The following is a 26,570-nucleotide window of genomic DNA, read 5'->3' as shown; positions in this document are numbered from 1 at the left end:
AGCTTTTAGCAGGAGTGGGTGGGGCGAGGGCACTGCGGGGACATCGGGGAGCTGATCCGCGGGAAGACGTTACCGGAGACGGCGACGCCGGGATGAATCATAAGAGCAAGAAGCGGATTAAGGAGGCGAAGCGCAGCGCCCGTCCGGAGCTCAAAGACTCCCAGGACTGGAGCCGCCATAACTACGCCGAGGTGTACCGGCTGAGCCCCAGCACCGTGCCGGTGAGCACTCTCGCCCCTCCGTCACACCGGGTATTGCGTCAGTGGCCACAAGTGCCAGGATGGTAGTACTCGTGCCGCCGTGTTTACTATGCCGCCACACACATGGACAGCAGTCTGCTCAGTGGTGATGGAGGGTACTAGGCATGGTGACACCAATGTACTCACCTGTGTGCGGGGCTAGTACTGCATGCCCTGGAGATAGGCGCCCACATGTACCCACTGTAAATTGGGCTTCCATTTCTTCATTGTGTCATTGGTGCCGACACATTTGCCCCCTCCTCCCTAGAGTGCGTGCCGGCCACCCACAGGCTCCCTCGCAACCATGAGTGCCAGCCACCCACAGGCTCCCTCGCAACCATGAGTGCCGGCCACCCACAGGCTCCCTCGCAACCATGAGTGCCGGCCACCCACAGGCTCCCTCGCAACCATGAGTGCCAGCCACCCACAGGCTCCCTCGCAACCATGAGTGCCAGCCACCCACAGGCTCCCTCGCAACCATGAGTGCCGGCCACCCAGAGGCCTCCTCACAACCATGAGTGCCGGCCACCCAGAGGCCTCCTCGCAACCATGAGTGCCGGCCACCCACAGGCTCCCTCGCAACCATGAGTGCCAGCCACCCACAGGCTCCCTCGCAACCATGAGTGCCGGCCACCCAGAGGCCTCCTCACAACCATGAGTGCCGGCCACCCAGAGGCCTCCTCGCAACCATGAGTGCCGGCCACCCAGAGACCAGTGCGCCAGCTACCCACAGGCTCCCGCTCAACAGTGCGCGTCGGCCACCCACATGCTCCCACTCACCAGTGTGCTCCGGCCACCCACAGCCTTACACGCAACATTGTGCGCCGACCAGCCATAGGCTTCCTCCATGAGTGCTGGCCACCCAGAGACCAGTGCGTCGGCCACCCACAGCATTATGCTTAACAGTGCGTGCTGGCCACCCATAGGCTTCCTCGTAACAGTGCTGCCACCCTTAGGCTTCCTTGTAACAGTGTTGCCACCCATAGGCTTCCTTGTAACAGTGCTGCCACCCATAGGCTTCCGCTTAATAGTGCTGCCACCCATAGGCTTCCGCTTAACAGTGCTGCCACCCATAGGCTTCCGCTTAATAGTGCTGCCACCCATAGGCTTCCGCTTAATAGTGCTGCCACCCATAGGCTTCCGCGTAACAGTGCGTACCTGCCACCCATAGGCTTCCGCGTAACAGTGCGTACCTACCACTCATAGGCTTCCGCATAACTGCATCCCTGCCACTCACAGGCCTCCTCTCAACAGTGCATGCCAGCCACATAGCAAGGTCAAAAGTATACCTAAACACGACTAAGTAAATGACACATAAGTACAGTTGGAGCAGGGACTGTACCTGTGAGGTCATACCATCTACAAGGGAATGGAAAAGGACATAGGTGAAGGTAACCGCTGACGATATGGCAGTTTGGAGGCAGCAGGATTATTGCAGGGTGTAGGCGTTATTGAAGAGGTGGGCTTTAGGTTACCTTTTGAAGGTTAGGGAGAGCCTGAATGGTTGATGCGTTGAGTTCCAGGAGAAGCAGGGAGACACTTCAGAGACAGTTGTGTGAGGAGCAGACAGTGGAGAAGGAGGTCTTTGAGGACCAAAGATTACCATAAGTGTGGCAAGAAATCAAGTGATTAGGTCAGGGATGTATGGAGAGACAGCTTATACACTGCTCAAAAAAAATAAATGGAACACTTAAACAACAGAATATAACTCCAAGTAAATCAAACTTCTGTGAAATCAAACTGTCCACTTAGGAAACAACACTGTTTGACAATTTCACATGCTGTTGTGCAAATGGAATAGACAACAGATGGAAATTATTGGCAATTATCAAGACACACTCAATAAGGCTACGTTCACATTTGCGTTGTGCGCCGCTGCGTCGGCGACGCAACGCAAATAAAAACGCACGCAAAAACGCTGCGTTTTGCGACGCATGCGTCATTTTTTGCCGAAATTTGGACGCAAGAAAAATGCAACTTGTTGCGTTTTCTGCGCCCAACGCTTGCGGCAAAAAAACATGCGTCGCACAACGCATGTCCATGCGTCCCCCATGTTAAATATAGGGACGCATGCGTCGCCGCTGCGTCGCCCGACGCAAACACGCAAAACGCTAATGTGAACGTAGCCTAAAGGAGTGGTTCTGCAGGTGGGGACCACAGACCACATCTCAGTACCAATGCTTTGTGGCTGATGTTTTGGTCACTTTTGAATGTTTGTGCTTTCGCACTTGTGGTAGCATGAGACGGACTCTACAACCCACACAAGTGGCTCAGGTAGTGCAGCGCATCCAGGATGACACATCAATGCGAGCTGTGACGAAGGTTTGCTGTGTCTGTCAGCGTAGTGTCCAGAGGCTGGAGGCGCTACCAGGAGACAGGCCAGTATACCAGGAGACATGGAGGGGGCCGTAGGAGGGCAACAACCCAGCAGCAGGACCGCTAGCTCAGCCTTTGTGCAAGGAGGAGCACTGCCAGAGCCCTGCAAAATGACCTCCACCAGGCCACAAATGTGCATGTGTCTGCACAAACTGTTAGAAACCGACTCCATGAGGATGGTCTGAGTGCCCGACATCCACAGATGGGGGTTGTGCTCACAGCCCAACACTGCAGGACGCTTGGCATTTACCACCGAACACCAGGATTGGCAAATTCGCCACTGGCGCCCTGTGCTCTTCACAGATGAAAGCAAGTTCACACTGAGCACATGTGACAGATTTGACAGTCTGGAGACGCCGTAGAGAGCGATCTGCTGCCTGCAACATCCTTCAGCATGACCGGTTTGGCAGTGGATCAGTAATGGTGTGGGGTGGCATTTCTTTGGAGGGCCGCACAGCCCCCATGTGCTCACCAGAGGTAGCCTGACTGCCATTAGGTACCGAGATGAGATCTTCAGACCCCTTGTGAGACCATTTGCTGGTGCAGTTGGCCCTGGGTTCCTCCTAATGCAGAACAATGCCAGACCTCATGTAGCTGGAGTGTGTCAGCAGTTCCTGCAAGATGAAGGCATGGACTGGCCCGCCTGTTCCCCAGACCTGAATCATCTGAGACATCATGTCTTGCACCGTCCACCAACGTTGCACCACAGACTGTCCAGGAGTTGGTGGATGCTTTATTCCAGGTCTGGGAGGAGATCCTTCAGGGGACCATCCACCGCCTCATCGGGAGCATGCCCAGGCTTTGTAGGGCGGTCATACAGGCACGTGGAGGCCACACACACTACTGAGCTTCATTTCCTTGAGCTATTCAAAATGCAGACTGTATATATATATATATATATATATATATATATATATATATATATATATAATCTTAGAAGAAAAATAATCCCCTTCTGCAGGCAGGTACCAGCGGTGGCACCTGTGCTGCAGCATGATGAATTATATAGACGTTTTTGAGCCTGACGTTCCTAAAAATAAAAAAAAAAATACATTGGAGGAATTTTTTTTTGTTCTCTTGCAAGATGGCGACACCTTAGCAATAGCAGCTATCGGATCACCAATAACTGCACAGGCGCGACTTGTGCCATTTTCAAATGGTTTTTTTTTTTTAGGAACTTCAGGATTACATCAAACAAATGTTTTTATAATTAATTACAAATGCAATCATGCAGCAGCGCATGCACTATCGCCGGTGCCTGCCTGCAGAAAGATTTTTTTTTTTTTTTCCCAAGATATATATAGGTGCTTCTCACAAGATTAGAATATCATCAAAAAGTTAATTTATTTCAGTTCTTCAATACAAAAAGTGAAACTCATATATATACAGTAGAGTCATTACAAACAGAGTGATCTTGTTCTGTTTATGTTGATGATTATGGCGTGCAGTCGTGTGACCATGTTGACTAATCACTTGGAGGTGGGATTTGCGTCTGCTATACATTTATCACATAACTTTTGAAATGTATGCTATAGAAACATCCCTTTAATGGCGTCACCGCCAAAGCCAGTGATTGGCTGCTGTCATGTGCATGCTCACAGCATGGACACAAATATGGGAAATTAAGGTTTGTACATATATATATATATATATATATATATATATATATATATATATATATATATATATATATATATATATATATATATATATATTATTTTTTTTATTTTTTTTTTTTTTTTTACTGTATAAAAGTAAGGGTTAATTCAGACTTGCATGCCATCTGTTTATTCCTCAGTAACATTGTATTCCATGGGAAGCTACATATGTTCCATCTTCATTTTTTGGCAAGGACCGATGGTCAGCATAAAAAATGGGAGACATGTCTTCCTGTGGTCTGTTTTGCAGACAGAACTCCTCCATGCTACTGAGTGTTGGTGCTGGAGGTTAGGTTATGTGGCCCAGCATTTACAGGTGGAGATACAGCCGAGTTATGTAGAAGCCCTCTTTAGTTCAGCATGTGAGGGTCTGTGGTCTGATTTCCACGCTGATTTTGTTGACGTGTACATTTTGCGTCTTTTCCGTCTCTTATGTTCTAGGACAATGTAGAGCGAGTTGATGCGGTGCAGCTCACTCCGCAGGAATTCATTGAACGCTATGAGAAGCCTTACAAGCCGGTGGTGATCATCAATGGCACACTGGCATGGCCTGCGCATGAAAAGTGGACAATAGAAAGGCTCAAACGCAAGTACCGCAACCAGAAGTTCAAGTGTGGAGAAGACAATGACGGCTACTCTGTGAAGATGAAGATGAAATATTACATAGAGTATATGGAAGGGACACGGGATGACAGCCCCTTGTACATCTTTGATAGCAGCTATGGGGAACACCCGAAAAGAAGCAAATTACTGGAAGATTACGAGGTGCCAAAATATTTTCAAGATGACCTTTTTCAGTTTGCCGGAGAGAAGAGAAGACCACCATACCGGTATAGCACACATCAACCTTCTTTTTGCTGCTGTTTATTACTGTGGGGTACATCACACAGTGCTGATAAATGCTGTCCAATGTAAATTATCCTGCCTTTTGTCCCAAGCTTGGGACAAGTGAGTTACTTTGCATGTCTTCAGCTGCCAAATGATGACACAGACTGTTGTCCTAAGCCCGCACAACCCCTTTAACCTCTTCACCCACGCAGCAAATTTCCATTTTTGCGTTTCCGTTTTTCTTTCCAAACCCTTAGCTCTTTTATTTGTCCACATAGACATGTGAGGGCTTGTTTTTTGGGGACAAGTTGTACTTTTGAATGACATCATTGACTTTACCACATAGTGTACTCAACGCTTAAAGAATTCCAAGTGCGGTGAAACTGAAAAAAAACACAATTCTGACATTGTTTTTTTGGGAATTGTATTTACGGTGTATGTTTTATGGGAAACATCACCTTGCAGTGTGATTCGTCTCATCAATACTATTATGGCGATACCAAACATGTCCAGTTCTTGTATTACTTTAGTGGTGGAAAAAAAAAAATCAGAAGTTAGCGTCAGGTCCTGGCTGTAATATACAGCCACAGTCGCCAGCCCACTCCATACACTGGACTCTGACATGCACCGTATATATACAGTGAATATGAAGTGGTTAAAAAGCCGGAAAGCCTTAAATTGGAGGCCATTGGTCTGCATTAATGCTAGGATTATTGAAATGTACGTTTTGTTATTTTGGATGGTCATTAATATGACTTGTGCTTTTGTCCCACTCCAGATGGTTTGTGATGGGGCCTCCTCGCTCTGGAACAGGCATCCACATTGATCCCTTAGGAACCAGTGCGTGGAATGCATTGGTCCATGGACACAAGCGCTGGTGCCTCTTTCCTACCAACACCCCACGTGAGCTAATCAAAGTGACCCGAGACGAAGGAGGTAACCAGCAGGATGAGGCCATCACTTGGTTTAATGTCATCTATCCCCGTACGCTGCTTCCCACTTGGCCTCCTGAGTTCAAGCCCTTAGAGATCGTGCAGAAGCCTGGAGAAACCGTGTTTGTACCAGGTAAATGCACATTTCTGGCACCTTCAGATATAGCAAAGCTGGGTTTATTGGTGCTGAGAATCGTGTTACGCCACTAAGAACTGCCGAATAACATTTGGTAGGTGATGTCAGCAATCCACAGTTGACAATGAGAAAGCTAGTAATGAAGCATAATTTCTCAGATTCATTTAAAATTCATGTAAAATTCAGTTTTGGGCTCCACCGTTTACAAAGGATAATGCAAAGTCAGTTGAAAGGTGTGTTTCTGCGAAAAGAACACCTAGCTTGATTATACAAGATTTTTGTAAACTTGAAATATAAGCCCCAGCTGCAGTACCATGATGTCACCAAAGGTTCTTTAACTGCAGGAGTCTAGAGTGACTGAAGACTAGGCAGGTTGTTATGCAGGGCCGGCATTAGAGGCAAGGGCGGACAAACTGGGAAATATTTCAGGGCCTACAGCATTTCTATTCGAGGTTAAAACTTCAAGGACCTTTGGTAACTTCAGTCACGTGACATGTCCCCAGGTCCTTTTAACATCGGGAGTCCAGAGGAATTAGGTTGGTATGTATGTATCGTATGTGCAGTGTGTATGTATGTACATGCATGTATGTATGTTTATATATTGTTTTTTTCAAAAATAAATGTGGATTGTTGTTCATGCATTAAAAAAAAAACCTCCCCGGAAATAAGCCCTAACCCATCTTTTGGAGCAAAAATAACATAAGAGCTTGTCCTATTTTTGAGGAAACATGGTAGATTATTACGTGGGGTGGAATGTCTTTGCTATAATGATGATGCCTCAGAGGATTTCATTTGTGTATAAATAAAGTGAATATAAAAAGCCTACACATCCGTTAAAATGCCAGGCTTTTGTCAAGTAAAAAGAATCATTTCAGAGCTTTTTCCACTTTTAATGTCACCTAAAATTTGTACAATTGAATTGAAAAACAAACTGAAGTCTTTTCGGGTGGGGAAAAAAGAAAGAATTGAAGTGTTGCAGTTGCATAAATATGCACGCCTGACAGCATTCAGTCTCTAAGTAGAAGTCTTTTAGCATGGAACACCTAGAATTGGCAATCTTTTGTCCACTTTTCCTTGCAGTAGCGTTCCAAATCTGTCAAATTGTGAGAGCATCTCATGTACCATGCCCTCTTCAGGTCATGTCACAGATTTTCAATTAGATTCAGGTCTATTGTTGATTTGGAAGTATGCTCTGGGTTGTTTTGTCCTGCTGAAAGATGAAATTCATCTTTTTAGCAAACGCCTGAAGGTTTTGTTGCAAAGTGACTAATATTTGGAACTATTCATAATTCCTTCCACTTTGACGAAAACCCATTTTTTGCTGCTGAAAAAACAGCCCCAAAGCATACTGCTCTCTCCACCATACTTTACTTTGGGTAGATGCTATGTAGGCTTTGCACCAATCTTAACTTTTGGAAAAAGTTCTTCCTCGTCATACTGTAACATTATTTTGCATGCTTTTGGTAGACTTGAAGTAGGTTTTCTCAAAACTTAGCTGGGCTTGAAAGTTTTTCTTTGTAAGAAAAGGCTTCCGTTTTGCCACTTTACCCAAAGGCCAGACGTATGAAGAATACAGAAGATAGTTGTTTCATGCAGTACATAACCAGTACTTTGCAGAAATTCCTGCAACGTCTTTAATGTTGATGTTGGCCTCTTGGCAGCCTGTTGGATCAATTTACCGTATTTTTAGGACTATAAGATGCATCGGACCATAAGATGCACCCCAAATTTTCAGAAGAAAGATAGGGGGAAAAAATGAATGCGTCAAATGAAGGTCCGTCTTGCAGTCCGAATCATTCAGCTTACGGGGATGGGGGGGGGGGGTAGGGTGTAATCAGGAGCGCTGGTGGAGCAGGGTCACAGGAGCTGTTTGGTGGTCTCGCGATGCTCTGACTCATCCCAGGCTGCTGCGGCAGATTCGGTTGTGCGGGGGCTCTGCCGACATTTTGTGTGAGCCTGGTGCCCCAGCACTTCCATTGCTGTAATGTTGTGGTCTCCCGGAAAATGGCCGCCAGAGGCGGCTCATGTGCAGAATGAGATCTCGGCACCTGCGTCAGCTGCTTCACACTCTGATTTGATGGAGAAAGTGGCCGGAGGCCCCTCCTCCACCAATGAAGTCAGCACAGATGGAGACAGCGAGTGGGCGGGCACAGTGCGGCCCGTGGACTTCTGTTTTCCAGCCCCTCGGCTGTCTCGGTCTGCGGGCCAGACTGAGACAGCCAAAGGGCCGGATGCGGCTTGCGGGCCCACTTTGCCCAGGTCTGGTTTACAATGATTCTGATAAACCCAAAAATTTTTTTAGCTGTTCTAGGAAGATCTCTTCCAGCAAGCTTACAATCTGCAGTGATCCTCAGTCTGCCGTACGACCTCTCCTAGTGTATACCTCTCCTAGTGTATCCTCACCCATCCCCTGTAGACTGAGACCTCGCGGGCAGGGTCCTCTCTCCTCCTGTACTTGTGTGTGCCTTGTATTGCTCATGTTTATTGTGCTTGTCTATATTTGCCCCTTTTCACATGTAAAGCGCCATGGAAAAATTGCGCTATAAAAATGACTAATAATAATAGTAATCTTGACATTTTCCTGACCGCTTACAACACAGCAAAGGGATGATCTTATTGTTGAATGTTATCAGTCAGGAGAAGGATACAAAAAAGATTCCAAGGCATTAGTTATACTTTGAAACACTGTGAAGATGGTCAACTAGAAGTGTCTTAAATTTGGCATAAAAGCGACAATACCTTACTGGACTGGACGTCCTTCTAACTTATGAGTACCATATTTTTCGGACTGTAAGACACTTTTTTTCCCCAAAAATTTTAGTGGAAAATGGGGGTGCGGATGTACTTATCAGGAGTCTCATCCCAGGCTGATGCGCGGCAGTTTTGCAGATGCTCGGTGGTGTGGGGGCGGTGCTCAAAGCAAGTGATGTATTCTGCTACATACAGGCGACTTGATAATCGCCTGTATGATGCAGAGCTGATCGGATTATGGCAGCTTCTAGTCGCCCATGTAGACTATTGAAGCATACCAAAAGTAAAAAAAAAATTATAAATATAAAAAATAAAGTTTAAATCACCCCTTTCGCCTCATTCAAAATAAAACAATAAACAAAATCAAATATACACATGTTTGGTATCACCACGTTTAGAATTGCCCGATCTATCAATATAAAAAAAGAAATAACCCGATTGCTAAATGGCGTAACGAAAAAAAAAAAATTCAAAACACCAGAATTACGTTTTTTTGGTCGCCGCAACATTGCATTGAAATGCAATAAAGGGCAATCAAAAGATCATATCTACACTAAAATGGTATCAATAAAAACATCAGCTCAGCACGCAACAAATAAGCCCTCACCCTGACCCGAGATGGCGAAAAATGGAGACGCTACGGGGCATGACCCAATGTGGACATGCAGCCTGATTCCTGTTGGCCCCCCTTAGATGCAATCTGGGTGTCCTTTAGGCTCCCACTGCCTCTATCTTTGTTGAGGAGATAGTTTCTACACAATATTTATATTCCTTTTTAGAAGATCGTTATTGGCGTATTGCATTATTAAAAAAGAAAAATGGTTTGTGTATTTAAAAAAAAAATAAGGTTAACTCACCCCCTTGTTCCTAATGCAAAAATTAAAGGGGTTGTCCACTACTCGGACAACTGCTTCTCAATCTTTATTTCTCCCTTGTAAAATAATAATACCCATACTCGTCTCCATTTCTGTTCCAGCGGTGTTGGCACTGGGTCTCCCGAGGATCATGTGACCGTTGGGTCCGATATGTTACTATGCATGGCAGAAACAGAGGCTATTCTTAGTCTTCCAGCTTCAATGGCAACCCATTGGCACCCCGCGATCGTTTTGTAGGGGTGACAGTGGGCTGACAGTAATTAATTCTGTGAAATCTTTACATGCCAGGGTTGCACTGACCACGTATGTTAAGAGTTGCTATGTGTAACGGCTGGCTTGTGCTCTGGATGGCATAACCTCTGGGCCGTGCATACATGGAATTTTGCTATAAATGACACTTCACTATGACGTACATGTACATCAGGGCATGCAACTTGGTTCATTAACAATAAGGTAAACTCCACTAAAGAAAATCAAATGCCAGAATTGCCATTTTTGTCCTCAGCTTCTCAATACTCCAAAAAGATACCAATAAAAACCGCTTGCCTTGCAAAAAGCAAGCTCACACACTGCTCCAGTGATGTAAAAATAAAAATTATAAGTCTTGGGAAATGTTGACACACAATTTTTATAATTTTTTTTTACTTTTTTTTTATTTTTTTTATTTGAATTAGGTTTTTTTTCACCACTAAAATATACAATAAAAACTTTGTTTGGTATCACCATGATTTGCCTGACCTGAAGAAGCACTCAGCCATTTTTACTGTAAAACGAATGCTATAAACACAAAATAAAGGAGAATTGTTGAAGGAAGGGGGTGTTTTTTTTTTTTATCCCACTTTAATTTTTTACCTGTTTTTCAGTTCATTAAATGGTAGTGAGTAAAGTCAATCTAAACTACGGCTCGTCAACTTATTATTGCATGTTCACTTATCACTAATAAAAACACAATACAAGAAAGTGAAAATGTTCCCAGTCAAGAATGAGGGAAAATGGTCCAATTTTAAAATGACTCAAGAAAATGAGGAGCGTTTTTCTTATTGAAAGAAAACCATAATGTGTAATATACGTACTACCCCCGCTTTTCTTTACTATTGTTGTGCCATGTTGGCAGGCCCACGTCCTTCATGATGCAATTGTCAGTTATTTCATAGTAGGAATAAAATCTGACGTTCTGCAAAATATCTCCTTTTGTTTCACCAGGTGGCTGGTGGCACGTTGTACTGAACTTGGACACCGCTATCGCCATTACCCAGAACTTCGCCAGTTGTACGAACTTCCCAGTTGTTTGGCACAAGACTGTGCGAGGGAGGCCCAAACTGTCCAGAAAGTGGTATAGGTAAGAAGAAAATGGTAGTACAAGTGAATTATGACAGATGGGACTTGATGATTTCTCTAGTTTTTGTTCAAGGTTTTAGAATATGTTGAAAAAGTAGTTCAGTGTATCCAAACCTATAACACACCTCAGCTCCATATATGTGACACGTTAGAGTAGGGCCCGGCCAAAAGAGTCTACCTTATCATGGTGGTGGCTTAACAAATCTTTTGGTCAAAACAAAAGCTGCTGGCTATGTATGTGATCTGGTGTTTGATGGGACCTGTTATTGTGCGATTGGTGAGGATGTGGTGCATAAGTGGATTTTTTCCAAAAGAGGGCGGTGGGACTGTGGAAGTTTCATGGTTTATTTAAGCAAGAGTTGAAACGTGCGACGGGGCTTGGGCAGGTGGTCTCCCCTCTTCCACTATGGGTAAGCGATTCATTGCATTTGGTTGCTTCACTGCATTGGCTGCATGTGTTTGAGATTTGACCTAGACTTTCAGGCTAAGTGAGAAAAACTTTAGAATGATTATTACTACACGATAGAAGTTTTGATAGGCACCCTTCAGGTATCCCTTATACAATTTGTATGCACATGCCACTTTTGACAATGGTAGTCTTTATCTAATTGTTCTATGTTTGGCCTTCTGCAAAATGTTAGCGTTACTGTTTTAATGTATTGGTAAAGGAATTTTATTTTTTAAATTATACTTTTTATGTGTTTGGTGTTTCTGGTTTACTCCATTTTTTTTCAAATTTGATATGACTGTAATTGTACTGACCTGGAAAACCATGACAGGTAATTTTTAACCCCTTCATGACCCAGCCTATTTTTACCTTAACCCCTTCCCGACCTGTGACACAGCGTATGCGTCATGAAAGTCGGTGCCAATCCGACCTGTGACGCATATGCTGTGTCACAGAAAGATCGCGTCCCTGCAGATCGGGTGAAAGGGTTAACTCCCATTTCACCCGCTCTGCAGGGACAGGGGGAGTGGTAGTTTAGCCCAGGGGGGGTGGCTTCACCCCCTCGTGGCTACGATCGCTCTGATTGGCTGTTGAAAGTGAAACTGCCAATCAGAGCGATTTGTAATATTTCACCCATTATAACGGGTGAAATATTACAATCCAGCCATGGCCGATGCTGCAATATCATCGGCCATGGCTGGAAATACTAGTGTGCCCCCACCCCACCCCACCGATCGCCCCCCCAGCCCCCCGATCTGGCCGGTACACTGCTCCGGCTCCCCTCCATCCAGTGCTCCGCTCCCCCCCGTGCTCTTGTCCGCTCCCCCCGTGCTCCAATCACCCCCCCGTGCTCCAATCACCCCCCCCTGCATTCAGATCCACCCCCCCCCCCCCGTGCTCCGTTCCACCCCCCCGTGCTCCGTTCCACCCCCCCCGTGCTCCGTTCCAGCCCCCCCGTGCTCCGTTCCACGCCCCCGTGCTCCGTTCCACGCCTGCCGCGCTCCGAGGTTAGGGGTAGGGTTAGGGTTAGGGTTTCGGTATGTGCACACGTATTCTGGTCCTCTGCGGATTTTTCCGCTGCGGATTTGATAAATCCGCAGTGCTAAACCGCTGCGGATTTATGGCGGATTTACCGCGTTTTTTTCTGCGCATTTCACTGCGGTTTTACAATTGCGATTTTCTATTTGAGCAGTTGTAAAACCGCTGCGGAATCCGCACAAAGAAGTGACATGCTGCGGAATGTAAACCGCTGCGTTTCCGTGCAGTTTTTCCGCAGCATGTGTACAGCGATTTTTGTTTCCCATAGGTCTACATTGAACTGTAAACTCATGGGAAACTGCTGCGGATCTGCAGCGTTTTCCGCAGCGTGTGCACATACCTTTAGAATTAGGCTATGTTCACACGGTGCGGATTGGCCGCTGCGGATTCGCAGCAGTATTCCATCAGGTTTACAGTACCATGTAAACATATGAAAAACCAAATCCGCTGTGCCCATGGTGCAGAAAATACCGTGCGGAAACGCTGCGTTGTATTTTCCGCAGCATGTCAATTCTTTGTGCGGATTCCGCGGCTTTTTACACCTGTTCCTCAATAGGAATCCGCAGGTGAAATCCGCACAAAAAACACTGGAAATCCGCGGAAAATCCGCAGGTAAAACGCAGTGCCTTTTACCCGCGGATTTTTCAAAAATGGTGCGGAAATATCTCACACGAATCCGCAACGTGGGCACATAGCCTTAGGGTTGGAATTAGGGTTGTGGTTAGGGTTGTGATTAGGGTTATGGCTATAGTTGGGATTAGGGTTAGGGGTGTGGGGGGGTTAGTGTTGGAGTTAGAATTGAGGGGTTACCACTGTTTAGGCACATCAGGGGGTCTCCAAACGCAACATGGCGCCACCATTGATTCCAGCCAATCTCGTATTCAAAAAGTCAAATGGTGCTCCCTCACTTCCGAGCCCTGAAGTGTGCCCAAACAGTGGTTTACCCCCACATATGGGGTATCAGTGTACTCAGGACAAACTGCGCAACAATTACTGGGGTCCATTTTCTCCTGTTACCCTTGTGAATCTAAAAAAATGCTTGCTAAAACATCATTTTTGAGGAAAGAAAAATGATTTTTTATTTTCACGGCTCTGCGTTGTAAACGTCTGTGAAGCACTTGGGGGTTCAAAGTGCTCACCACATATCTAGATAAGTTCCTTGGGGGGTCTAGTTTCTAAAATGGGGTCACTTGTGGGGGGGTTTCTACTGTTTAGGCACACCAGGGGCTCTGTAAACGCAACGTGACACCCGCAGACCATTCCATCAAAGTCTGCATTTCAAAAGTCACTACTTCCCTTCTGAGCCCCGACGTGTGCCCAAACAGTGGTTTACCCCCACACATGGGGTATCAGCGTACTCAGGAGAAACTGGACAACAACTATTGGGGTCCAATTTCTCCTGTTACCCTTGTGAAAATAAAAAATTCTGGGCTAAATAATTATTTTTGAGGAAAGAAAACGTATTTATTATTTTCACGGCTCTGCATTATAAACTTCTATGAAGCACTTGGGGGTTCAAAGTGCTCACCACACATCTAGATAAGTTCCTTTGGGGGTCTAGTTTCCAAAATAGGGTCACTTGTGGGGGGTTTCTACTGTTAAGCCACATCAGGGGCTCTGCAAACACAACGTGACGCCCACAGAGCATTCCATCAAAGTCTGCATTTCAAAACGTCACTACTTCACTTCCGAGCCCCGGCATGTGCCCAAACAGTGATTTACCCCCACATATGGGGTATCAGCGTACTCAGGAGAAACTGGACAACAACTTTTGGGGTCAAATTTCTCCTGTTACCCTTGGGAAAATAAAAAATTGCAGGCTAAAATATCATTTTTGAGAAAATAATTTTTTTTTTAATTTTCATGGCTCTGCGTTATAAACTTCTGTGAAGCACTTGGGGGTTCAAAGTCCTCACCACACATCTAGATTAGTTCCTTTGGGGGTCTAGTTTCCAAAATTGGGTCATTTCTGGGGGATCTCCAATGTTTAGGCACACAGGGGCTCTCCAAACGTGACATGGTGTCCGCTAATGATTGGAGCTAATTTTCTATTTAAAAAGCCAAATGGCGTGCCATCCCTTCCGAGCCCTGCCGTGCGCCCAAACAGTGGTTTACCCCCACATATGGGGTATCAGCGTACTCAGGACAAACTGGACAACAATATTTGGGGTCCAATTTCTCCTATTATCCTTGGCAAAATAGGAAATTCCAGGCTAAAAAATCATTTTTGAGGAAAGAAAAATTATTTTTTATTTTCATGGCTCTGCGTTATAAACTTCTGTGAAGCACCTGGGGGTTTAAAGTGCTCAATGTGCATCTAGATAAGTTCCTTGGGGGGTCTAGTTTCCAAAATGGGGTCACTTGTGGGGGAGCTCCAATGTTTAGGCACACAGGGGCTCTCCAAACGCGACATGGTGTCCGCTAACAATTGGAGCTAATTTTCCATTCAAAAAGTCAAATGGCGCTCCTTCCCTTCCGAGCCTTACCATGTGCCCAAACAGTGGTTTACCCCCACATATGAGGTATCGGCGTACTCAGGAGAAATTGCCCAACACATTTTAGGATCCATTTTATCCTGTTGCCCATGTGAAAATGAAAAAATTGAGGCTAAAAGAATTTTTTTGTGAAAAAAAAGTACTTTTTCATTTTTACGGATCAATTTGTGAAGCACCTGGGGGTTCAAAGTGCTCACTATGCATCTAGATAAGTTCCTTGGGGCGTCTAGTTTCCAAAATGGGATCACTTGTGGGGGAGCTCCAATTTTTAGGCACACGGGTGCTCTCCAAACGTGACATGGTGTCCGCTAAAGAGTGGAGCCAATTTTTGATTCAAAAAGTCAAATGGCGCACCTTCCCTTCCAAGCCCTGCCGTGCGCCCAAACAGTGGTTTACCCCCACATATGAGGTATCAGCGTACTCAGGACAAATTGGACAACAACTTTCGTGGTTCAGTTTCTCCTTTTACCATTGGGAAAATAAAAAAATTGTTGCTAAAAGATAATTTTTGTGACTAAAAAGTTAAATGTTCATTTTTTCCTTCCTTGTTGCTTCTGCTGCTGTGAAGCAACTGAAGGGTTAATAAACTTCTTGAATGTGGTTTTGAGTACCTTGAGGGGTGCAGTTTTTAGAATGGTGTCACTTTTGGGTATTTTCAGCCATATAGACCCCTCAAACTGACTTCAAATGTGAGGTGGTCCCTAAAAAAAATGGTTTTGTAAATTTCGTTGTAAAAATGACAAATCGCTGGTCAAATTTTAACCCTTATAACTTCCTAACAAAAAAAAATTTTGTTTCCAAAATTGTGCTGATGTAAAGTAAACATGTGCGAAATGTTATTTATTAACTATTTTGTGTCCCATATCTCTCTGGTTTAACAGAATAAAAATTCAAAATGTGAAAATTGCGAAATTTTCAAAATTTTCGCCAAATTTCCGTTTTTATCACAAATAAACGCAGAATTTATTGACCTAAATTTACCACTAACATGAAGCCCAATATGTCACGAAAAAACAATCTCAGAACCGCTAGGATCCGTTGAAGCGTTCCTGAGTTATTACCTCATAAAGGGACACTGGTCAGAATTGCAAAAACCGGCAAGGTCTTTAAGGTCAAAATAGGCTGGGTCATGAAGGGGTTAAAGACCTTGGCGTTTTTTGCAATTCTGACCAGTGTCCCTTTATGAGGTAATAACTCAGGAACGCTTCAACGGATCCTAGCGGTTCTTAGACTGTTTTTTCGTGACATATTGGGCTTCATGTTAGTGGTAAATTTAGGTCAATAAATTATGCGTTTATTTGTGATAAAAACGGAAATTTGGCGAAAATTTTGAAACTTTCGCAATTTTCACATTTTGAATTTTTATTCTGTTAAACCAGAGCGTTATGTGACACAAAATAGTTAATAAATAACATTTCCCACATGTTTACTTTACATCAGCACAATTTTGGAAACAAAATTTTTTTTGGCTAGGAAGTTATAAGGGTTAAAATTTGACCAGCGATTTCTCATTTTTACAACGAAATTTACAAAACCATTTTTTTAGGGACCACCTCACATTTGAAGTCAGTTTGAGGGGTCTATATGGCTGAAAATACCCAAAAGTGACACCATTCTAAAAACTCCACCCCTCAAGGTACTCAAAACCACATTCCAGAAGTTTATTAACCCTTCAGGTGCTTCACAGCAGCAGAAGCAACATGGAAGGAAAAAATGAACATTTAACTTTTTAGTCACAAAAATTATCTTTTAGCAACAATTTTTTTATTTTCCCAATGGTAAAAGGAGAAACTGAACCACGTAAGTTGTTGTGCAATTTGTCCTGAGTACGCTGATACCTCATATGTGGGGGTAAACCACTGTTTGGGCGCACGGCAGGGCTTGGAAGGGAAGGAGCGCCATTTGACTTTTTGAATCAAAAATTGGCTCCACTCTTTAGCGGACACCATGTCACGTTTGGAGAGCCCCCGTGTGCCTAAAAATTGGAGCTCCCCCTCAAGTGACCCCATTTTGGAAACTAGACGCCCCAGGGAACTTATCTAGATGCATAGTGAGCACTTTGAACCCCCAGGTGCTTCACAAATTGATCCGTAAAAATGAAAAAGTACTTTTTTTTCACAAAAAAATTCTTTTAGCCTCAATTTTTTCATTTTCACATGGGCAACAGGATAAAATGGATCCTAAAATTTGTTGGGCAATTTCTCCTGAGTACACTGATACCTCATATGTGGGGGTAAACCACTGTTTGGGCACATGGTAAGGCTCGGAAGGGAAGGAGCGCCATTTGACTTTTTGAATGAAAAATTATCTCCATCGTTAGCGGACACCATGTCGCGTTTGGAAAGCTCCTGTGTGCCTAAACATTGGCGCTCCCCCACAAGTGACCCCATTTTGGAAACTAGACCCCCCAAGGAACTTAATTAGATGCCTAGTGAGCACTTTAAACCCCCAGGTGCTTCACAGAAGTTTATAATGCAGAGCCATGAAAATAAAAAATAATTTTTCTTTCCTCAAAAATGATTTTTTAGCCTGGAATTTCCTATTTTGCCAAGGGTAATAGGAGAAATTGGACCCCAAATGTTGTTGTCCAGTTTGTCCTGAGTACGCTGATACCCCATATGTGGGGGTAAACCACTGTTTGGGCGCAGGGCTCGGAAGGGAAGGCACGCCATTTGGCTTTTTAAATGGAAGATTAGCTCCAATCATTAGCGGACACCATGTCACGTTTGGAGAGCCCCTGTGTGCCTAAACATTGGAGATCCCCCAGAAATGACCCCATTTTGGAAACTAGTCCACCAAAGGAACTAATCTAGACGTGTGGTGAGGACTTTAAACCCCCAAGTGCTTCACAGAAGTTTATAACGCAGAGCCATGAAAATAAAAATAAAAAATTATTTTCTCAAAAATGATCTTTTAGCCTGCAATTTTTTATTTTCCCAAGGGTATCAGGAGAAATTTGACCCCAAAAGTTGTTGTCCAGTTTCTCCTGAGTACGCTGATACCCCATGTGTGGAGGTAAACCACTGTTTGGGCACACGTCGGGGCTCAGAAGGGAAGTAGTGACGTTTTGAAATGCAGACTTTGATGGAATGGTCTGCGGGCGTCACGTTGCGTTTGCAGAGCCCCTGGTGTGCCTAAACAGTAGAAACCCCCCACAAGTGACCCCATTTTAGAAACTAGACCCCCCAAGGAACTTATCTAGATATGTGGTGAGCACTTTGAACCCCCAAGTGCTTCACAGACGTTTACAACGTAGAGCCGTGAAAATAATAAATCATTTTTCTTTCCTCAAAAATGATGTTTTAGCAAGCATTTTTTTATTTTCACAAGGGTAACAGGAGAAATTGGACCCCAGTAATTGTTGCGCAGTTTATCCTGAGTATGCTGGTACCCCATATGTGGGGGTAAACCACTGTTTGGGCACACGCAAGGCTCGGAATTGAGGGAGCACCATTTGACTTTTTGAATACGAGATTGGCTGGAATCAATGGTGGCGCCATGTTGCGTTTGGAGACCCCCTGATGTGCCTAAACAGTGGTAACCCCTCAATTCTACCTCCAACACTAACCCCAACACACCCCTAACCCTAATCCCAACTGTAGCCATAACCCTAATCACAACCCTAACCCCAACACACCCCTAACCACAACCCTAACCCCAACACACCCCTAACCCTAACCACAACCCTAATTCCAACTGTAGCCATAACCCTAATCACAGCCCTAACCCCAACACATCCCTAACCCTAATCCCAACTGTAGCCATAACCCTAATCACAGCCCTAACCCTAACCCCAACACACCCCTAACCCTAATCCCAACTGTAGCCATAACCCTAATCACACCCCTAACCACAACCCTAATTCCAACCCTAACCCTAAGGTTATGTGCCCACGTTGCGGATTCGTGTGAGATTTTTCAGCATCATTTTTGAAAAATCCGCGGGTAAAAGGCACTGCGTTTTACCTGCGGATTTTCCATGGATTTCCAGTGTTTTTTGTGCGGATTTCACCTGCGGATTCCTATTGAGGAACAGGTGTAAAACGCTGCGGAATCCGCACAAAGAATTGACATGCTGCGGAAAATACAACGCAGCGTTCCCGCGCGGTATTTTCCGCACCATGGGCACAGCGGATTTGGTTTCCATAGGTTTACATGGAACTGTAAACCTGATGGAACACTGCTGCAAATCCGCAGCGGCCAATCCGCTGCGAATCCGCAGCGGCCAATCCGCACCGTGTGCACATGGCCTAATTCTAAAGGTATGTGCACACGCTGCGGAAAACGCTGTGGATCCGCAGCAGTTTCCCATGAGTTTACAGTTCAATGTAAACCTATGGGAAACAAAAATCGCTGTACACACGCTGCGGAAAAACTGCACGGAAACGCAGCGGTTTACATTCCGCAGCATGTCACTTCTTTGTGCGGATTCCGCAGCGGTTTTACAACTGCTCAAATAGAAAATCGCAGTTGTAAAACCGCAGTGAAATGCTCAGAAAAAACGCGGTAAATCCGCAGCGGTTTAGCACTGCGGATTTATCAAATCCGCAGCGGAAAAATCCGCAGAGGACCAGAATACGTGTGCACATACCGAAACCCTAACCCTACCCCTAACCCTAACCCTACCCCTAACCCTAACCCTATTCTAACATTAGTGGAAAAAAAAAAAAAATCTTTATTTTTTTTATTGTCCCTACCTTTGGGGGTGACAAAGGGGGGGGGGGTCATTTATTATTTTTTTTATTTTGATCACTGAGATAGATTATATCTCAGTGATCAAAATGCACTTTGGAACGAATCTGCCGGCCGGCAGATTCGGCGGGCGCACTGCGCATGCGCCCGCCATTTTGGAAGATGGCGGCGCCCGGGGAGAAGACGGACGGACCCCTGCAGGATCGGTAAGTATGATAGGGTGGGGGGGAGCACGGGGGGGGGGAAACCGGAGCATGGGGGGGTGAATCGGAGCGCGGGAGGGGTGGAACGGAGCACGGGGGGGGTAGAACGGAGCACGGGGGGGGTGGAACGGAGCACGGGGGGTGGAACGGAGCACGGAGGGGGGTGGATCGGAGTGCAGGGGGGGTGATCGGAGCACGGGGGGGGTGATTGAAGCACGGGGGGAGCGGACAAGAGCACGGGGGAGAGCGGAGCACAGGACGGAGGGGAGCGGGGCAGTGTACCGGAGAGATCGGGGGGCTGGGGGGGGCGATCGGTGGGGTGGGGGCACATTAGTATTTCCAGCCATGGCCGATGATATTGCAGCATCGGCCATGGCTGGATTGTAATATTTCACCCGTTATAATAGGTGAAATATTACAAATCGCTCTGATTGGCAGTTTCACTTTCAACAGCCAATCAGAGCGATCGTAGCCACGAGGGGGTGAAGCCACCCCCCCTGGGCTAAACTACCACTCCCCCTGTCCCTGCAGATCGGGTGAAATGGGAGTTAACCCTTTCACCCGATCTGCAGGGACGCGATCTTTCCATGACGCCACATAGGCGTCATGGGTCGGATTGGCACCGACTTTCATGACGCCTACGTGGCGTCAAAGGTCGGGAAGTGGTTAACATGGAGGACAGTGTGAAACAACAAACGTCAAAACAACAGTAACGGAATTACGTTTTATTTCACTTTACTTTGAATTGATCATTACTGTCAAGTGAGTTCTGTGTTGAAAGAATCCATTTTAGAAACAGATTTTACTTCGAAGTACAATGAGTGTGTGTAGTGGAGCTTATGGATCATCATAAAATTCAGAAATAATGGTTTAGTCTCCCGCTGCGGGAATGACATCATGAGCATCGGTCATCTGACTGCAGCAGCCAATCCCAGTCTTGTGTGCATGAATAGCATTTGACAGCCGCGATCTGGTGACTGATGGTTTGGATGCCATTACCTTTGATCTCAGGGGAGACTACTGGAATAGCTGCAGACTCAAATGGTAAGTATTGATTATTTTATATCAACTCCTACACTCGGTTAAATAATTTGCCAAAAGTCCTGGAAATTCCCTTTTGTATATTTGTACCTTGACGAGGGTTATTTTCCTATTGATGAGCAACTTCTTATTTTCCGTTTCTAGGATCTTGAAGCAGGAGCGTCCTGAGCTAGCTGCCTTGGCAGACACTGTGGATTTACAGGAATCAACCGGGATCGCGTCTGACTCATCAAGTGACTCGTCCAGCTCCTCATCCTCCAGCTCTTCTGAATCTGGATCAGAGGTGAGGTTCTAAAGTATCGCTTGAGCATTCTCCTCCCTCCATGCCCACAAGTAGTTGGCATAGATTTCATTTACTTGGCAGCACATGGTAATAAGCATTAGCCGACTTGATGCCTCTACCAGTCTGTGTGCAGCAGCAGGCTGATTTGTTGTGACAGATCTCCTGTAAAGCTAAATCCGGCATCTAAAAACTGCAACAAGTGGAAGTAATGTGATTAGTAGCTTCCACACACAGCTTGTGGCTCCAGTATGGATGTCAGACAGCTATAGGCTTTAAGGAATGTTTTTGCCCAAATGTAAAGAAATCCTTGCTAGGAATAGAAGTCCCTGACTTGTCATAACCACCTGCGACTACTTGTTGCCAGTGTAGGACACCAAGGTAGCTTAGGCTGATGTACTGTAGCGTTAGGAATGGTGGTGAGCAAACGTGCTCGGACTTCATCATAGTATCTTGGGCGTGGTCTAAGAATATGTTCAAGCCCCCGCCGCTGTCTGGTTCGCAGCTGGTAGACAGCCGCAACACATGCGAGGATGGCCTAACAGCCACAGATCATGCAACCACGGGGGCTCGAACATATTTTTACACCACGCCCGAGCACGCACGCTCATCACTAGTCAGGAAACATCTTAGCGATTTCTGATTTAAAGAGACTACGTCAGCGTAGAATGACTGATCAAACCAAATACAGACGCTCGGTGCATCATGGCGGGGCCAAACATTTCAGTTCACTTTTCTACCTGCTTGTTTTCCCTCGATCTCCTCTCCCTCACTCTTCTTTGCTTGAAAAACATGGCTCCATAGAGCCAAAGAAGGGAGGAGATAGATGGAAACTAAGCAGGTGGAAGGAGCACTTAAATGTTTGACCACTCCATGATGTACTGAACGCCTGTACTTAGTTTGAAGTCATCCTGTGCTGACAGTCCCTTTTGAAGGGGTTGTGTAATGGTAGACATTGGTGACCTTTCATATCTGCATTTTTTGGGTGGTCGCATGGACGGTCATCCATTTTAGTTAACTATGTTGTTGCTGGGGAAAAAGTCAAGCAAAGTAGACAGGTTTTGCAAATTTGGTGGCCCCCAGTTATCATACATTGGTGCCATACCTTGATCTCCTCTATATAGTTAATATTTTTGTTAGCGTATGGGCAAATGTTCTTTTACCCAAGATAACATTTTTGCTCAGGTTAGTTTTGACCTTCGTGGTCTTCATGTAAAAGGCTACAGCTGTGTCTCATATTCCACTTGGTTCTGCACACAGGACAACTCCAGCTCTGGAGCGGAGACTACGTCACACCGAAAGAAGAAGAGGAGAACGTGCAGCGGGATGGGGAACGGAGACAGCACCACACAGGATGACTGTGTGAGCAAAGAACGGAGCTCCTCCAGGTGACAGCTGGGTCACAGTCTTCAGCCAGAGACAGACATGGCTCCTGTACACGGTTTCTTTGTTCAGATTGCTATAATCTGCTGCTCGGACGTTGCCAAACAAGCCCCGTGCCACCATTATAAGGACTTTGCACACACAGACTTTACTGATACGAATCCTAACTTCTGTGAAATTATTATTAAGCCTCAAATGGCCTTTGATGGATGAAGAATGGGTAGCGATGCTTATTGTGAAAATGCCTTCGTTGAGCATGCTCAGAGTCGTACTTGGGTTTTAAGTTGGAATTTAAGGAAATCTAGTGTACACGGATTTCACAATATTCATCCTTTGGGTCACTTCAGTTGAATAGTTCAGTGGTTTTCATTCCAGCTCCTGCAGCAAATGAGGTCTGTGCAGGTTGAAGCCACCACTTGCCCTGTAACATTGGCCTAGTGGCACATTGGGTTATTATTGCTTTCTCTGAGCTTCTCTAACTCCATCCTTAAGTGAAATGCAAAGTTTAATAACCCTTAACATCCCGATCACACATCGGTTACAGCAAATGCTCCTAGAAATGGTATGTATACAGAAGTGACCTGTTCCACACACTAATGAATAATAACCGTGTGCAGTGTTGGTGTAGCCATTCATTTGGCTGTCCCTGGTCTAAAGGATTGGAAGATCTTGCCCTATGCAAGCCCCATACCCAAATTACAATTGTTTTTGCTCATTGGTTTTTAATTTCTGATGTAATACCTCTTATTGGACTCCTTCAGCTGCATTATTTTTGGGATCAATGTGAACATCGTTACTACATTTTTTTCATAATGAAAATTGTAATGCCAATAATATCACCAAAACGGTATGCAATTAAAATGGTTTCTTTTTCTAGATGTTAATGCTTTGTACATCACATGTGAATCAGGTCTGCGGGAAACTACGTGATGGATCATGGCAATATTTTTGATGGAAATCATTGAAAAGCTATTTAAAGGTAATCTGTCACCGGGCTTTATCCTACCTCATTTGAGAACAGCATGTTGTAGGGGCGAAAACCCTGATTCCAGTGATGTATCACTTAGTTTGAGTGCAGCAGTTGTGATACAATCACTGTTTGATCGGTTGCAGATCTAGCAGTTCTCTGAATGCTGAGCCCTTTATAACCCCTCCCACGCCACTGATTGGCAGCTTTCTGTGTACACTGTATATGGACAGAAAGCAGTGAATCACTGGTGTGGGCAGGGTTATACAGGACAGTAGCCCAGGAGCACGAGACACCTAGTCCGGTAGTGATAATCTCCTCCTGATAAAACACTGATTTTATTGAAACTACACACAATTTAGTAAGTGAAACATCACTGGAATTAGGCTCTAGGCTCCTACATCATCCTGCTCTCAGATTGCATTGCAAAAACCTGCTGACAAATCCATTTTAAGTGGAGCGAATCCAGCTCATGGACCTCTACTGAGTTGCATTACACTTATGATAGAGGACAGTGTTCCACCCTTAACACTTGACTTCTTGGAGTATAAATTTCTGTAGTGTACTCAAGATTCCCTCCACATGTTTGTAGGCAATGTAGATTTCCATTGTTTAATACGCCATTGAAAACAATACTGTACAGAAGTATACATTGGCTTAGACCAATGCAAGTTGATGAACAATGTTCCCTAGCGATCCCAGACCAGAACAGCGCCACTCTTGTCTATGGGCTGTGTCCTGTATTACAACTCGGCAATACTAAAAGGGAAAATCTATGTGACTGCCTTTATTGTCTACTCTGTCCCTTTTAACCCTGTAAAAGGGTTATTACAGACCTGATTCAGCATTTGATATAGATTATAAGTTTATTAATTTATAATTAATCCTGTTTACTTAGTGGACTGTCATCACGGGACTATACAATCCTCCTTTAGCCGACAGTAAATTTAGTTTTTTAGGCTGCAGCTTTGAAGTAATTTAATTAACTATTCCCCTAGAAATCCAGGACATAAAACATGCCCACAAATCTACTACCCTCCAGGAGTGAGGAATGAGAAAAATACAATTTTTCTGTGATTGCATAGTCCTGCAGATTTCCCTGAGCAGCCAAATGATCCAATCTAAACGAATGTCAGCCACGGGTGTCTTTGTTAATTATATCGATGTACAAGAAATGTGTATTCTTAAATTACAGACTGTGATCGCCGTTAATTTAAATCCTTTTCCTCTTTAATTTGTATTTCATTTTCTAATGTTTTCTAACAAAAATTAAAATTGTTTAAAGCTGTGTAATTTGTGCTCCATTTTCCTTTCCAGGAAGACAGGCAGCAGATTGCTGAGATATTACATAAATTGATTAAAGATTGAGGATAAGCCCTTAAAGGGAACCTGTCACCTGAATTTGGCGGGACTGGTTTTGGGTCATATGGGTGGAGTTTTCAGGTGTTTGATTCACCCTTTCCTTACCTGCTGGCTGCATGCAGGCTGCAATATTGGATTGAAGTTCATTCTCTGTCCTCCATAGTACACGACTGCACAAGGCAAGATTGCCTTGTGCAGGCGTGTACTATGGAGGACAGAGAATGAACTTCAATCCAATATTGCAGCCAGCATGCAGCCAGCGGGTAAGGAAAGGGTGAATCAAACACCTGAAAACTCCGCCCATATGACCCAAAACCAGTCCCGCCAAATTCAGGTGACAGAGTCCCTTTAAAGACCAATCTTGCCCAAAAGAAACCAAAATGAAAACTTTAGGCTCCCAGTTTTATTAGTGTTTGCTCTTGTGATAATGCACAGCCACTCCTAGGGCAAGTTCACACTAAGTTTTTTCAGCGTTTTTTTTCTGCAGCAAAACCTGATCTCTTGGCAGGAAAAAGCTGCAGAATAAAGGCATGTTTTCTATGGTTTTTCTTGCATTTTTTTGCAGCGGTTTTGCATGCTTGGCTTGTTTATTGTGCATGCTGAAAAAGTTTAGTGTTGGGGAAAAAAAGTCCTATTCTACAGAATCGGGTTTTGGCCCAAAAAACGCAGCAAAACCTGATACCAGCGTTTTTGGTGCCCTTTATCAGCATTTTTTCACCACCCATTCAAGTCAATGGGTGAAAACCGCTGAAAGAAGAGACATGTTGTATGTAAAAAAAACAAAAACAAAAAAAACATGCAGAGCACAAAATACTGATGATAAAATAACCAATGTGTGTCCATGAGATTTCTGAAATCTCATAGGCTTTGCTGGTACTGTAAAACGCAGCTGAAAATTAGCATTAAAAAGCAGCAAAAAAAAAACAGCAAAAACGACTAGTGTGAACTTGGCCTTAAAAGTATTTTCCAGTATTAGGATATCGATGACCTATTCTTGGATAGCTTATTAATTTCAGATCAGTGGGGTCCTTGTGGTTATGTCCTGTGGAAGAGGTCATTTGAACCTTGAAACGCGTTGATTTAAACCACTTTTGTCTATTTGAAACACTTTGTCTTTATATCATTATCGACAGCGCAGACTACATCCACAAAATCCTCTATTCTGGCGGTTCCCACACTGTCATACAGATGACAGCGTGTAAGCCAGCAGCTGTGACAAGTGGTAAAAAGGTTACCACCGGTCACAGGCGTCAGCTCATCTTCATCATATGCCTTATCTCAGTGAGAACAGGCGAACGATGAGAGTATTCATCAGCCGGTGCCTGTGAAATAAAATAAACTGCATGCGACCCTTCTATTTTTGCTAACAAGCTCAGATGAAGCTGTCAGCTTTATATTGGACGGTTATCAAAAATAGAGGGTGGGGAGTGTTTATTTCAAATAACTGAGTTTTTATGTGTGTTTTTCAATGAAAGGACTTTTTCATCTGTGTGTCTTTACTACGGGGTTAGCAATGAGGGCATCTTATA

At 44.6% G+C, this 26,570-nt stretch overlaps 1 protein-coding gene across 1 annotated transcript; it reads left to right on the top strand.

Annotated features, from left to right (window-relative positions):
• The first annotated feature begins 22 nt into the window (after positions 1-22).
• JMJD6 (jumonji domain containing 6, arginine demethylase and lysine hydroxylase) lies at positions 23-24,967 on the top strand. Its single transcript, XM_069752105.1, has 6 exons — positions 23-221; positions 4,715-5,103; positions 5,880-6,166; positions 10,999-11,134; positions 21,194-21,332; positions 22,590-24,967. The coding sequence occupies exons 1-6, from the start codon at positions 93-95 to the stop codon at positions 22,719-22,721; spliced, it is 1,212 nt and encodes a 403-aa protein (XP_069608206.1). The 5' UTR covers positions 23-92; the 3' UTR covers positions 22,722-24,967.
• The last annotated feature ends 1,603 nt before the right edge of the window (positions 24,968-26,570 follow it).

The sequence above is a fragment of the Ranitomeya imitator genome, chromosome 2, assembly GCF_032444005.1.
Source record: "Ranitomeya imitator isolate aRanImi1 chromosome 2, aRanImi1.pri, whole genome shotgun sequence".
NCBI lineage: Eukaryota > Metazoa > Chordata > Amphibia > Anura > Dendrobatidae > Ranitomeya > Ranitomeya imitator.
The sequence above is the reverse complement of the archived record's forward strand: the minus strand, read 5'-3'. Positions and strand labels throughout refer to the sequence as shown.